The 14615-nt window shown below is 45.0% G+C and overlaps 1 protein-coding gene across 9 annotated transcripts in view; it reads left to right on the top strand.

The window, feature by feature from the left end:
- brwd3 (bromodomain and WD repeat domain containing 3) overlaps nucleotides 1-14615 on the top strand; it is a 340825-nt gene that overhangs the window by 100556 nt on the left and 225654 nt on the right. For 8 of the 9 annotated variants that reach the window (XM_073058687.1, XM_073058689.1, XM_073058692.1 and 5 more), the window contains exon 21: nucleotides 9984-10121. In XM_073058687.1, coding sequence (XP_072914788.1) covers nucleotides 9984-10121 — 138 coding nt within the window. Of the gene's footprint in view, nucleotides 1-9983; nucleotides 10122-11770; nucleotides 12765-14615 lie in introns of those variants that run through there. The other variant, XM_073058695.1, reaches the window with a different exon arrangement.

The raw sequence follows: 14615 nt of genomic DNA, 5'->3' as shown, positions 1-14615 counted from the left end.
CTCTAGGGCCAAGGTGCATAATGTACATTAAAAATTACAACATACATTGTTACGCAAGAAAATGCATATATAGGCCAAGGCCCTGAGCGATATGCAGATGCTTGGTACAACTCCTGGGAAACAGCCTGTCATTCAACTGGTTGAACACGGGAGGGCAGCTCTGACAGGAGAGGCCAGCACCCAAATGAGCACAGACATCATGCTACATAGCCCTCCAGTGTCTTCTCTGATCTAAGCACTGGCTGCTCCTTTGATGCTCTGGCTGACTGTTCCAAACAATGAACAGATTACTGATGCAGTAGACCTGCTGTACCCATCGTTCTTATGTTCATTAAAAAAAAACACATTTTAAAAGAAAAGTGCATCTCTAGTTGGCCCCAAGAGGCTGCTGCCATCTTACTGGAAGTACTCCGAGAGAAATCTCATTGCATTCTACGAATTACTTCTCTCACGAACCTGATTTTCCCAAGCTTACTGCATATTGAAATTGTGCATGATTATCATAACTTTGCATTTTTTCATTCCTCTTCTGGCTCCTGTTGGAATTTTCACCCTACATCCAGGCTATTGTTGTGTAACACCTCACACTCTGATTAAATCTACCTCACCACATTTGCCATGATGTATATTCTGCTGAATCCATTGACAATCTTTTTCACAATCCATAATTTTGCCCATTTTTGAGTCATCTGCAAACTTACTAATCTGCCCACTTACACTTTTGTCCAAATAATTTGCAAACAACAGAGGTCCCACCACACATCCTTGTGGAATACTACTGGTCACAGACCTGTAGTCAAAGTAACACATTTCCACCACAAACCCTATTTTATATGGCCCAGCCAGTTTTGAATCTAGTCAGTGCCATATTTAAGTTTGCTGATGACACCACTGTTGCTGGTTGAACCACAGGTGGTGACAAATTGGTATATATGTGAGAGATTGAAAAATCTAGTTGAATGGTGCCTCAACAGCAGTCTCTTACTCAGCGTTAGCAAAACTAGAGAGCTGTTTATGAACTACAGGAGGAAGAAGCCAGAGGTCCATGAGTGAGTCCTCCTTAGGAGATCAGAGATGGGAGGGTCAGTAATTTTAAGTTGCTTGGCATTATCATATAGGACTATCTGTCTTGGGCCCAGTATGTAAGTGCCATCACAAAAAAGGCACACTAACACCTCTATTTGGTTAGAAGCTTATGGATGTTTAGCATGTCACCAAAATCATTGACAAACTTCTATAGATGCACAGTGGAAAGTATCCTGACAGCAATACCCAGGAACAGAAAAGGCTATGGAAGGACTGGATACAGACAAAGGCCTCATCACCTTTGAGCACGTTTACATGAACGCTGCCACAAGAAAGCAGCATTCATCATCAAGGACTCCCACCATCCAGACTGTTCTTTCTCTTGCTACTACCATCATGCAGAGGTTACAGGAGCCTTTGTTCCCACACCACCATGTTCACAAATAGTTACTACCTTTAAAACATCAGGCTCAACAAGAGTGGATAATTTCTCTCACCACAACTCTGAATTGATTCCGTAACTTATAGACTCAATTTCTAGGATTCTACAACTTGTGTTCTCAGGATTCTTTTTATTTACACGATTTGTCTTCTTTTGCACGTTGGCTTTTTGACAGTCTTTGTTTAGGTATAGGTATACCAAAGGTATACCTTTGTTTAGATATAGTTTTTCATAAATTGTTGTATTTATTTATTTTCCTGTAAAAACCTGCAAGAAAATGAATATCAGGGTAATATATGGTGATGTGGCACACGTGGGACTCGAACCGCCATCGGGAGCTGCGGGCAGACATGCGTTAGCGCGTTTGGAACTACCTGCTCGGGGCGGACCTTCTGGGGACAGTCTGACGTCATGTCCACCCCGCGGGTAGCAGGGGCCCATGGGAGGAGAGATTTAAGCGCGTGATTTTGAATCAGTAAAGTCATTCTGAGTTCAGCTCTCTCTGCCTCCATGTGTTTCTTTAGTAGCGCATTGCGCGTGACTACATTGGTGACCCCGACATTCCAGACAGCATTTGGAGCCTGCGACTCAGCGACCAGACATGAGTTTGAGCAACTCGCACAGCGTGGTCTCTCTGAAGCTCCCGATTTTCTGGGCCACTCAGCCCCACGGTTGGTTTGAGCAGGCTGAGGCCCAGTTCAATATCAGAGACATTACAGCCGACGCCACACGATACTACTATGTGGTCAGCACGCTCAACCAGGAGACGGCAGGCCGGATCATTGACTTCCTACGCCAGCCACCAACGGAGGACAGGTACACTAAGCTTATGGCACTCCTGATCCGTACCTTTGGACTCTCCCGCCGCGAATGGAGAGGATGGAGGCCCTGCGGAGACTATAGAAGGCTCAATGACACCAGAACCGCCGACAGATACTCGGTACCCTACATCCAGGACTTCACGGCGAACCTGTACCATATTCTCTAAAATCGACCTAGTCAGGGGATACCATTAGATCCCAGTGCACCCCGACGACCTGCCCAAGACAGCCCTCATCACCCTGTTCAGCTTGTTTGAATTCCTGAGGGTTCTTTTCGGTCTCAAGAATGCAGCCCAAACTTTCCAAAGGCTCATGGATTCGGTGGGACGTGGCCTGGATTTCGTTTTCATTTACTTGGACGATATCCTGGTGGCCAGCAGTTCGCACCAGGAGCACGTGGCACATTTGCGCTAGCTCTGCCAACGCCTTAGCGACCATGGACTGGCAATCAATCTGGCGAAGTGCCAATTCGGGCTGATGGAGATCGACTTCTTGGGCCACAGAGTCAACTGACACGGCGCAGTTCCTCTACCGGATTAGGTCCAGGCCATCGGCCAGTTCCCCAAGTCCAGCATGGTCAAGGGCCTGCAGGAGTTCATTGGGATGGTCAACTTTTATCATCGGTTCGTGCTGGCAGCGGCACGCATCATAAGACCCTTGTTCAGCCTGATGGCTGGCAAGGCCAAAGAAATGACATGGGACGCGGAGTCCACGGAGGTGTTTGAGCAGGCCAAGTAGGCGCTGGCAAAGGCGGCCCTCCTAGTGCACCCGAGAGTCGATGTACCCACGGCACTCACAGTCGACGGAGTCCTAGAGCAGCTCGTCGAGGACCAGTGGTGACCACTCGCTTTCTTCAGCTATGGCCACCAGAGGTGAAGTACAGTGCTTTCGACAGAGAGTTGCTAGCACTCTACCTGGCTGTCCGGCATTTCCGGTACTTCCTCGAGGGAAGGAAGTTCATGGACCACAAGCCCCTCACCTTTGCACTGGCCAAGGTATCGGTCGACTCGGCAGCAGAGGCACCTGTCTGTTATTTCAGAATTCACCGCGGACGCCCGCCACCGCAGGGAAGAATAACGTTGCTGACATACTGTCTCTCCCCTGCCTCCACTCAGTAGGCATATCGTCCTTGGGAATAGATTACGCAGCACTGGCGGAAGCACAACGGTCGGACACTGAGATCCCAGCTTACTGCACCGCTGTTTCAGGTCTCCAGTTGGAGGACATCTCCATCGGCCTGGCAGTGGATTGACTCCTGTGCGACGTGTCTATTGGCAAACCTTGACCCGTGGTACCAGCAGCATGGAGGTGCCGGGTGTTCGACATGCTGCATTACCTGGCCCACCCGTCCATCAAGCTGGTAGTGGACAGATTCGTCTGGCACAGTTTCTGCAAACAGTTCGGACACTGGGCCAGGACCTGCGTACACTGCCAGACCCCCAAAGTCCAGCGGCATGTGAAGGCTCCCCTCCAGCAGTTTCAGCTGATGCACAGGAGGTTCCAACACATTCACGTGGACATCGTCGGCCCCCTGCCAGTCTCCTGGGGCGCCAGGTATATCTTTATACTGGTCGCAGACACGCCCACTGAGTCCTGCGCCAGGACGCTCATTGCAAACTGGATCGCCAGGTTTGGCCTCCCAACGGACATCACCTCTGACAGAGGGGCACAGTTCACATCTGGTTTGTGGACAGCACTGGTGCAGCTCCTGGGCACCCAGCTGCATCACACCACAGTGTACAACCCCAGTCCAATGGTTTGGTAGAGCGATTCCACTGGCATCTCAAGTCGGCCCTGATGGCGCGCCTCAGGGGCCCCAACTGGACAGATGAGCTTCCCTGGGTCCTACTGGGCATCCGCACAGCCCCCAAGGAGGACCTGGACATCTCGGCGGAATTGGTCTACGGCACCCCCCCGACGGTTCCAGGCGAGTTCATACCAGAGGCCTGAGGTTCAGAAGAAACTCCAGCAATGGTGCTAACGAGGCTGCAGGACAAGGTAGGGTCCCTGGCACTGGTCCCTACCTCCAGGCATGGCCCCACGCCATCCTTCACCCCTAAAGACCTCCAAGGCTGTGAGTATGTTTTTATTCGCAGGGGCATGCACAGGTCACCTCTACAGCAGCCGTACGAGAGACCTTTCAAGGTGATCCAGCACAACGGAACCACGTGTGTCGTGGAGGTGTGTGACCGGGAAGAGACTTTTACAGTGGACCGCCTCAGAGCGGTGCACTTGGACATTGAGTGACCAGTGAGGGTACCCACACTGCGCCGGCGAGGCCGGCCACCCAGGCAAACCACACAGAATGGGGGCTCCACTCCCCCGATGGACGTTTCGGGGGGGGGGGTTGGGTGGCCTGCACACACGGGACTCGAACAGCCATCGGGAGCCGTGGGCAGACACGCGGTAGCATGTTTGGAACTACCCGCTCAGGGTGGACCTTCTGGGGACAGTCTGACGTCATGTCCGCCCCGCGGGTTGCAGGGGCCCATGGGAGGGGAGATTTAAGTGAGCGATTTTGAATCAGTAAAGGCATTCTGAGTTCCGCTCTCTCTGCCTCCGTGTGTTTCTTTAGTAGTGCGTTGTGCACGACAATAGTGACATATATATACCTTGATAATACCTTGGACTTTGGCCAAGTTACCATGAATTACATGTGCCTTAAACTGTTGGGTCAGCCTACCATGAATGATCTTGTTGAATGCTTTACTGTAGTCTATCTGCTGCTCCAGCCTCATCAGTCATCTTTGTCACCTCCTCAGAAACTTATTGAAGCTCATAGGACATGAACTTGCCTCCCTCAAGTGTTGCTGACTATGCCTAATAATTCTGTACTTTTCCAGATGTTAGTAGGTCCTATCCGAAGAACCTTCTCCAATAAATTTAATGTAAGAAGCATCATGAACAAAGTGGATGAACTTAGAGCGTGGATCAGTATTTGGAGCTACGGGTTTGTGGCCATTACAGACACTTGGATGGCTCAAGGGTGGGAATGGTTACTTAGAGTGCCAGGCTTTAGGTGTTTCAGAAAGGACAGGGAGGGAGGCAAAAGATTTGGGGGTGTGGCACTGTTGATCAGAGATTAGTGCCACGGCTGCAGAAAAAGAGGCAGTCATGGAGGGATTGTCTACTGAGTCTCTGTGAGTGAAAGTTAGGAACAGGAAGGGGTCAATAACTCTACTGGGTCCTTTTTATAGACCTCCCAATAGTCACAGGGACATCGAGGAGCAGATAGGGAGACAGATTCTGGAAAGGTGTAATAATAGGGTCGCTGTGGTAGGAGATATTAATTTCCCAAATATTAATTGGCATCTTCTTGGAGTAAGGGGTTTAGATGGAGTGGAGTTTGTTAGGTGTGTTCAGGAAGTTTCCTGACACATTATTCAAGTCAAGTCAAGTAGAGAAGCCTACAAGAGGAGAGGCTGTACTTGATCTGGTATTGGGAAATGAACTTGGTCAGGTGTCAGGTCTCTTAGTGGGAGAGCATCTTGGAGATAGTGATCATAATATCTGCTTTACCACAGCATTGGAGAAGGATAGGAACATACAAGTTAGGAAAGCACTTAATTGGAGTAAGGAGAAATATGAGGCTATCAGGCAGGAACTTTGAAGTATAAATTGCGAACAGATGTTCTCAGAGAAATATATGGCTGAAAAGTGGCAAATGTTCAGGGCATATTTGTGTAGAGTTCTGCATAGGTATGTTCCAATGAGACGGAAAGGATGGTTGGGTACAGAAGCCGTGGTGTACAAAGGCTGTTGAAAATCTAGTCAAGAAGAAAAGCTTATGAAAGATTCAAAAAATGTTAGAGATCTAGAAGATTATAAGGCTAACAGGAAGGAGCTTAAGAATGAAATTGGGAGAGCTAGAAGGGGCCATGAGAAGGCCTTGGCAAGCAGGATTAAAGAAAATCCCAAGTCATTCTACAAGTGTGTGAAGAGCAAGAGGATAAGACATGAGAGAATAGGACCAATCAAGTGTGACAGTGGAGAAGTATCTACTGTCAGGGGGGAGATAGCGGAGGTACTTAATGAATACTTTGCTTCAGTATTCACTATGAAAAAGGACCTTAGCGATTGTAGGTATGACTTACAACGGACTGAAAAGTTTGAGCATATAAACATTAAGAAAGAGGATGTGCTGGAGCTTTTGGAAAGCATCACGTTGGATAAGTCACTGGGATTGGACGAGATGTATCCCAGGCTACTGTGGGAGGTGAGGGAGGAGATTGCTGAGCCTCTGGCAATGATCTTTGCATCGTCAATGGGGGCGGGAGAGGTTCTGGAGGATTGGAGGGTTGCAGGTGTTGTTCCCTTGTTCAAGAAAGGGAGTAGAGATAGCCCAGGAAATTATAGACCAGAGAGTCATACTTCAGTGGTTGGTAAGTTGATGGAGAAGATCCTGAGAGGCAGAATTTATGAACATCTGGAGAGTCATGAAATGATTAGGAACAGTCAGCATGGATTTGTCAAAGGCAGAATGTGCCTTACGAGCCTAATTAAATTTTTTGAGGATGTTGTTAAACACGTTGATGAAGGTAGAGCCGTAGATGTAGTGTATATGGATTTCAGCAAGGCATTTGATCAGGTACCCCATACAACGCTTATTGAGAAAGTAAGGAGGCATGGGATCCAAGGGGACATTGCTTTGTGGATCCAGAACTGGCTTGCCCACAGAAGGCAATGAGTAGTTGTAGATGAGTCATATTCTGCATGGAGGTCGATGTCCAGTGGTGTGCTTTAGGGATCTATTGGGGCCCCTTCTCTTTGTGATTTTTGTAAGTGACCTGGATGTGGAAGTGGAGGGATGGGTTAGTAAATTTGCTGACGACACAAAGGTTGGAGGTGTTGTGGATAGTGTGGAGGGCTGTCAGAGGTCACAGCGGGACATCAATAGGATACAAAACTGGGCTGAAAGTGTCAGATGGTGTTCAACCCAGGTAAGTGTGAGGTGGTTCATTTTGGTAGGTCAAATATGATGACAGAATATAATATTAATGGTAAGACTTTTCGCAGTGTAGAACAGAGGGATCTTGGGGTCCAGGTCCATAGGACACTTAAAGCACAGCTTGACTGTGTGGTTAATAAGGCCTGCCGTGCATTGGCCTTCATCAACCATGGGATTGAGTTTAAGAGCCAAGAGGTGATGTTACAGCTTTATAGGACCCTGGTCAGACCCTACTTGGAATATTGTGCTCAGTTCTGGTCACATCAGTAAAGGAAGGATGTGGAAACCATAGCAACGATGCAGAGATTTACAAGGATGTTGCCTGGATTGGGGAGCATGCCTTATGAGAATAGATTGAGTGAACTTGGCCTTTTCTCCTTGGAGCGATGGATGATGAGAGGTGACCTGACAGAGGTGTGTAAGATGATGAGGGCATTTATCCTGTGGATAGTCAAAGGCTTTTTCCCAGGGCTGAAATGGCTGATACATGGTCAGTACAGAGATGTCAGGCAAGTTTTTTACACAGAGAGTGGTGAGTATGTGGAATGGACTGCTAGCGACAGTGGTGAAGGTGGATATGATGGGGTCTTTTAAGAGACTCCTGGATAGGTACATGGAGCTTAGAAAAATAGAGGGCTATGGGTAACCCGAGGTAATTTCGAAGTAAGGACATGTTTGGTATGGAAAGGGCCTGTATTGTGCTGTAGGTTTTCTAATTTCCCTACCAATGATGTAAGGCCTACCAGCCTACAATTTCCTGATTTATTCCTATTGTCCTTTTTAAATAAAGGAACAGCATTGGATTTTTTCCAATCCTTGTGGACCCTTCCTATGGCTGAAGAGGATATGAACATTCCCGTCAGGGTCTCGCAATCCCCTCTTGTGCCTCTCTCAGTAATCCAGTGCAGATCACATCAGGACCTGGAGATTCATCCGCATTAATGATTTCAAAAGACTCTTTCTTGATATCAGAAACATAGAAACAGAGAAAACCTACAGCACAATACAGGGTTTCGGCCCACAAAGCTGTGCCGAACATGTCCCTAGCTTAGAACTACCCAGGCTTTACCCATAATCCTCTATTTTTCTAAGCTCCATGTAGCCGTCCAGGAGCTCTTAATAGACCCTATCGTTACTGCCACCGCCGGCAGCTCATTTCACGCATTCACCAAAAAAAAAAGCAATGTACCCCTGACATCTCCTCTGTACCTACTTCCAAGCACTTTAAAACTATGCCCTCTCGTGCTAGCCATTTCAGCCCTGGGGGAAAAACCTCCTGAAGATGTCCTCTGGCAGGGAGAATTGTGCTTGTGATGGAACTGTGCTCTATTTAGAATTTGTATATAGTACATGGAGGCATATTAGTTTAGGTTGGCATAATTGTCTGCACAGCCATCATGGGTGTAAGAGCCTGTTCCTACTGTACCCTGTTCACATCTTCGGATCGAGCAGAAATTGCCTTCTTTATCCTTCAGAGGTCCTACCCTCCCTTGTGTTTTTAATAGGTATAATTGTCTTTGGATTCTCAAAGTTGCATATTTTATTTCGGACCCACTGAATCTTCTCTGTTTCATGGAAAATAAAGCTGATGTATCCATCCTCTTGATTTAACTGAAATATTGAATTCCCAAGCAACTGCCTAGTAAATCTCCTTTGCATGCTGTCAATGAAATTACATCCTTACCATAGTGTGTACCCCAGTTGTGGCCTTACTAATGTTTTATAAAAATTGCACCATAACCTCCCTGCTCATATGTTTTATGCACTGACTAATAAAGGCAAGTATCCCACGTGCATTAGCCTGTCCTTGTCCCACTTCATTTGACACCACAGCCAAGAAAACTTACCAGCAACTCTACTTCCCCAGGAGACTCAAGATGTTTAACATGTCCCCTTTGACCCACAGTAATTTGTATCTGCAGCATAGCATCCTTTTAGGATGACTGTGACTGCAAGAAATTGCAGAGAGTTATGGACACAGCTCAGTACATCATGGAAACATCCGTGGACTCTGTCTACACTTCTTGCTACCTCAGTAAAGCTGCCAACATAATCAAAGAAGCACCAACCCCAGACATTCTTTCTTTGTCCCTTCCAATCTGGTGGAAAATATGAAAGCCTGTGTTCTTGCCACCAGTTAAGAACAGGTTCTATCCTGCTATTAAAGGCTCTTGAATGGTTCCCCAATACCTTAAGATGGACTCTTGATCGCACAATCTACATTGTTATGGCCTTGTGCCTCATTGTCTACCTGCACTGTACTTTCTCTGTGACTTTTACACTGTATTCTGCACTCTGTTATTGTTTACCTTGTACTACCTTAATGCGTTGTTGTAATGAATTGATCTATGCAAGACAAGTATTTTACTGTATCTCAGTATATCTGACCATAATAAAACAATTACCTTAATATAATTTTGGTCAACAGTGAAGCTGTGTTGCTGAGGGATTTGTTTTTGAGGAATTAATAATAGCTTATAAAGTTGTAAGTCTATTATTTAAAAGAAAATCTTAGTGACCTAAATGTCATGTGAATCTTTGCCATGTCTCTTGTTCAGCTCTTATTCTTGTCCCATTTCCTACAGTGTTTTCATTTTCCTGGAATTTACACAGTGTCAATTCTGCATAAGCCAGTAGAGTACTACTCGGCAGCTATAAACGTCTTGTGATAATTTTTATAAGTGACTGGATAGTGGGGACAGGTTGAAATAATGCTAAAATGTGAACCTTGCTCTTTCTGTTGTAGGGTGATGGTCAGGATTATTTTCCACATTCAGGAAGGCGGACACAACGCCAAAATCAACATTTTTATCAAACACGTTCAACTGTGGAACGTCGTACTCGCAGTGTTCGTCACGTGGAGGAACCTAACAATTCTTCAGAGGTTAGTGACTTTGAACTCAATCGGCTATTGTAAATCCTGTGATAAATATTTAGAGAATCCTTAAATCTTACAACACAGGGGGAGCCACATAGTTCCTTGCATTTGTTACCAACTTTTTGAATGAACTAGTTAACTAGTCACACTATGCTGCTTTTCTCTCATTGCTTAGCAAAACCCTTTTTCACATTTATGAGAAAATAAGAATTGGGAATAGGAGTTGGCCCTTCAAGCCTTTTCCATCATTAATCAAAATATTCTAGGTCAGTATATCTTTCTGCATTTTTCCTTTTGAAAGGCAGAAACCTATAGATCTCTGTTCAAATGAACTCAATATCTGAGCTTACCCAGGCCTCTGAAGTAGAGAATTCCAAAGATTTGCCTTCTTGCAGAAACTTCTTAGTTGTTGAGTTGTCTCTGGCTCATTACCATTGATTCACTCTGTCAAGCATTGCATCCTGTATACTTCCCCATCTGTGTTACCCTCTCTTTCTGACAATGGAATCATTTTTGAAAATGGAACGTACAGCAGTGCAGCACAGTACAGACCCTTCAGTCCACAATGTTGTGCTGACCTTTTAGCCTATTCTGAGATTAATCTAATGCTTCATTTCCATGTGGAAATCCTGTTACCTATTCCTTAAATGTCCTTAATGTATCTTGCCTCTTCCCCCACCCAAGCAGTACATCCCACACACCTACCACTCTTTGTGTATGAAGAACTTACCTCTGACATCCAGCCGCCCCCCCCAACTCACAGATCCCTTCAACCATCTTAAACTTATATTAGCCTTAAACTTTGTATTAGCCATTTCCACCCTGCAAAAATACCTGGCTATCCACTATATTTATGCCTCATCATCGGGTATACCTCATATTATTCACCTCTGGTACTTTGCTTCAAAGAGAAAAGCCTTAGCTCACTTAACCTCTCCTTGTAGATATGCTCTTGAATCCAGGCAGCATCCTGAAATTTATCTTCTGCGCTTTCTGAAGCTTCCATTTCCTATCTATAATGAGGCAGCCAGAAATGAATGCAATATTCCAAGTGTGGTCTAACCAGAGTTTTACAGAGTTGCTCTTGAACTCTGTCTCTCGTCTAATGAATGCCACCTTCCTAACCACCTTGTCAACTTGCGTGACAATGTCGTGGGATTCCTGCACACTGCTCAGAATCCTGCCACTTACCCTGTATTCTGCCTCCGTTTGGTCTTCCAAAGTGTATGACTTCATACTTTTCCAGAGTGAACTTCATTTGTCACTTCTCAGTCCAGATTTGCATCATAACAATGTCCCATTGTGACCATCTACACTATCCACCTTCGTGTCATCTGCAAACTTGCTTACCCACCCATCCATTTCTTCATCCAAATAATTTATAATTCATTTATAAATCATAAAGAGCAGGGGTCCCAGATCAGATTCCTATAGAGCACTACTGTTCACTGACCTCCAGGTAGAATACACTCTGTCTTCATCCCTGTATGCCTTCCGTGGGCAAGTAATTCTGTATCCAGGCAGTCAAGTTTCCCTGAATCCTATGCCCCCTGACTTTCTGAATGAGCCTACCATGGGGAAGCTTGTGAAATGCCGTATTAAAATCGATATACATCACGTTTTCTGCTCTACCCTCATTAATTTGTTTTTTTCAGTTCCTCAAAGAATTCAATCAGGCCCGTGAGGTGTGACCTGCCCCTCACAAAGCTATGCTGACTGTCCCTAATCAGACTGCTTCTCAAAATGCAAACACAAGGAAATCTGCAGATGCTGGAAATTCAAACAACACACACAATATGCTGGTGGAAAACAGCAGGCCAGGCAGCATCTATAGGAAGAAGCACTATTGCTGTTTTGGGCCGGGACCCTTCGTCAGCACTGTCGACATCTCGGCCCGAAACTGCGACAGTGCTTCTTCCTATAGATGCTGCCTGGACTGCTGTGTTCCACCAGCATTTTGTGTGTATTGCTTCTCAAAAGCAATTGTGTGTATTTAACTTGTCTCTCAAACTGCTCTTCAGCAAACAGCACCTTTTTCGGCTCTGTATAACTGAGATTCTTCTCCAAAGCTTTGTCATTCTTCCTTAATTGCTGTCTGGAAATGGACGCAACTGTGATCTTTACACTGCTTTTGTACTCTGCTCCCATTATTTAAACAAATTACAGATGCTTTTAGTTCTGTACAATGTACTGTGTATGTTAAAATGGCTTCTTTGTTTTGTTAAGAGTAGGAATGCTTCTTTGTTATGATAGTGCTTTCTCTCGCAGTTGTTTAGCTTTAGACTTGCTGATATCAGGATTGTATTCATTTGTTAACCAATGGGGGAATGTTATTTTGTCTTGTGGGGCTGGGAGCTGGGAGGTTTTCGCGGTCTTTTGAGGGAGTCGGGAAGAAGACGCTGAGGAAGGTGAACATGTGCAGCACTGCTCGGTCGACCACCCGGGTGGTCCCAGGTGCAAGGACGTGGAGGTCGGCAGAAAGCAACGAGGGGTCAAGTGGTTTGATGGATGAGCTCCAACGATGTGCACTAAACTGACTGAACTCTGATAAGTTTTGGCGCTCTTTTATTTTATTTTATTTTCCGTCATATATACTGTATTGTTAGTAACCTTTTAGTTCTAGTAAAATCTTTAAAGTATATTCTATAACGGTATCTGGTGTGGGTTTGATATTGTGTGTGTGTCACTGCATTAACTTGTTTTCCACAGCACCTGTGTATACGGGAGGTGGGGTTGGAGAGTGGCTGGAGTTCTTCCCCTAGACATATACCAGTCTGTTGGGCAGGTGTTACAGTTCTTATCAAGCTTATCAACTTTTCCTGCAATATTCAACATTTGTATTTCAGTGTCCCTGGTTTTCACTTCTACTGCATTTTTTTATGGTGGTGCTTTTTACTTTGTATGACTGATTTTTATTCTTCCTTCCAAAAAGAATCACTTTGCATATCACTGTATTAAATTTCATCTGTTAGGCTTGACCATTTCACAATTCTGTCTTTCTGAAATTTGCAGCTATCATCTTCATTGCAAACTATATTTCAAGTTTTAAATCATCTTGAAATGAAAACATTGTGGTCTGGAGACTAGACTAAATTATAAATCAAAAAGAAGTCAATTAAGTCTAGTGGTGCTACTTGATATTTCCTTCTAAACTAATAACAAACTATTCATTGTATTTTTACTGAAACTCTTCAGACAGTTTGTGTCATTGGCGCTACTGTCTCTTAAAGCCATTTCTGAAGGTTTCAACTTCACCAGTATGTCCAGTATATTAACATATTCATGCTGAGTGATAATTAAAGTACCTTGGAATAGAAAGCTAAATTTCATCATCCAAATGAATTAGATTAGGTTTTAAAATTTCAATGCAAAACCTACCATTCATCTATTTTAATGTTTAATGGAGGGAGCACTTCAGGTGAACAGTAACCCAGTTCCCAGGAGGCATAAGACCATAAGTCGTAGGAGCAGAATTAGGCCATTTGGCCTATTGAGTCAGCTCCGCCATTCAATCTCGACTGATCCTTTTTTTTTCCTTCCTCAGCCTCACTCCCTGGCCTTTGCCTTGTAACCTTTGTTGCCGTGGCCAATCAAGTACCTATCTGTCTCTGTCTTAAGTACACCCAAAGACCTGGCCTCCACAGCTGTCTGTGGTAATAAATTCCACAAATTCACCACCCTCTGGCTAAAGAAATTCCTCTGCATCTATGTTTTAAATGGATGCCCTCTATCCTGAGGCTGTGCCTTCTTGGCCTAGACTTCCCCACCATAGGAAACATCTCTGTCTAGGCCTTTCAACATTCAAAAGGTTTCAGTAAGACTCCCCCCCCCCCCCCATCCTAAATTCCAGCGAGTACAAACCCAGAGCTCTCAAATGTTCCTCATATGATAATTCTTTCATTCCCAGAATCATCCTTATGAATCTCCTCTGAACCCTTTCCAATGTCAGCACATCTTTTCTTAGATAAGGAGCCCAAAACTGTTCACAATACTCAAGGTGAGGCCTCACCTTATAAAGCCTTAGTATCATATCCATGCTCTTGTATTCTAGACCTCTTGAAATGAATGCTAACATTGCATTTGCTTTCCTCACCACTGACTCCACCTGCAAGTTAACCTTTAGGGTGTTCTGCACAAGAACTCCCAAGTCCTGTTGCATCTCAGATTTTTGGATTTTCTCCCTGTTTAGAAAATAGTCTGCACATTTATTTCTACTCCAAAAGTGCATGATCATGCATTTTCCAACATTGTATTTCATTTGCTACTTTCTTGCCCATTCTCTTCTGCAGTCTACCTATTTTCTCACTACCTGCTCCTCAACAATCTTCATATCATTTGCCAACTTGTCAATGAAGCTATCCATTCCATCATCTAAAGCACTGATATGCAACATAAAAAGAAGTGATCCCAACAATGACCCCTGTGGAACACCACTAGTCACTGGTAGCCAACCAGAAAAGGATCCTTTAATTCCCACTTTGTCTCCTACCAATCAGCCAA

The sequence above is a fragment of the Hemitrygon akajei genome, chromosome 10 (assembly GCF_048418815.1).
Source record: "Hemitrygon akajei chromosome 10, sHemAka1.3, whole genome shotgun sequence".
Classification (NCBI taxonomy): domain Eukaryota; kingdom Metazoa; phylum Chordata; class Chondrichthyes; order Myliobatiformes; family Dasyatidae; genus Hemitrygon; species Hemitrygon akajei.
Note: the sequence above shows the minus strand (reverse complement) of the source record. Positions and strands in the feature narration are given on the sequence as shown.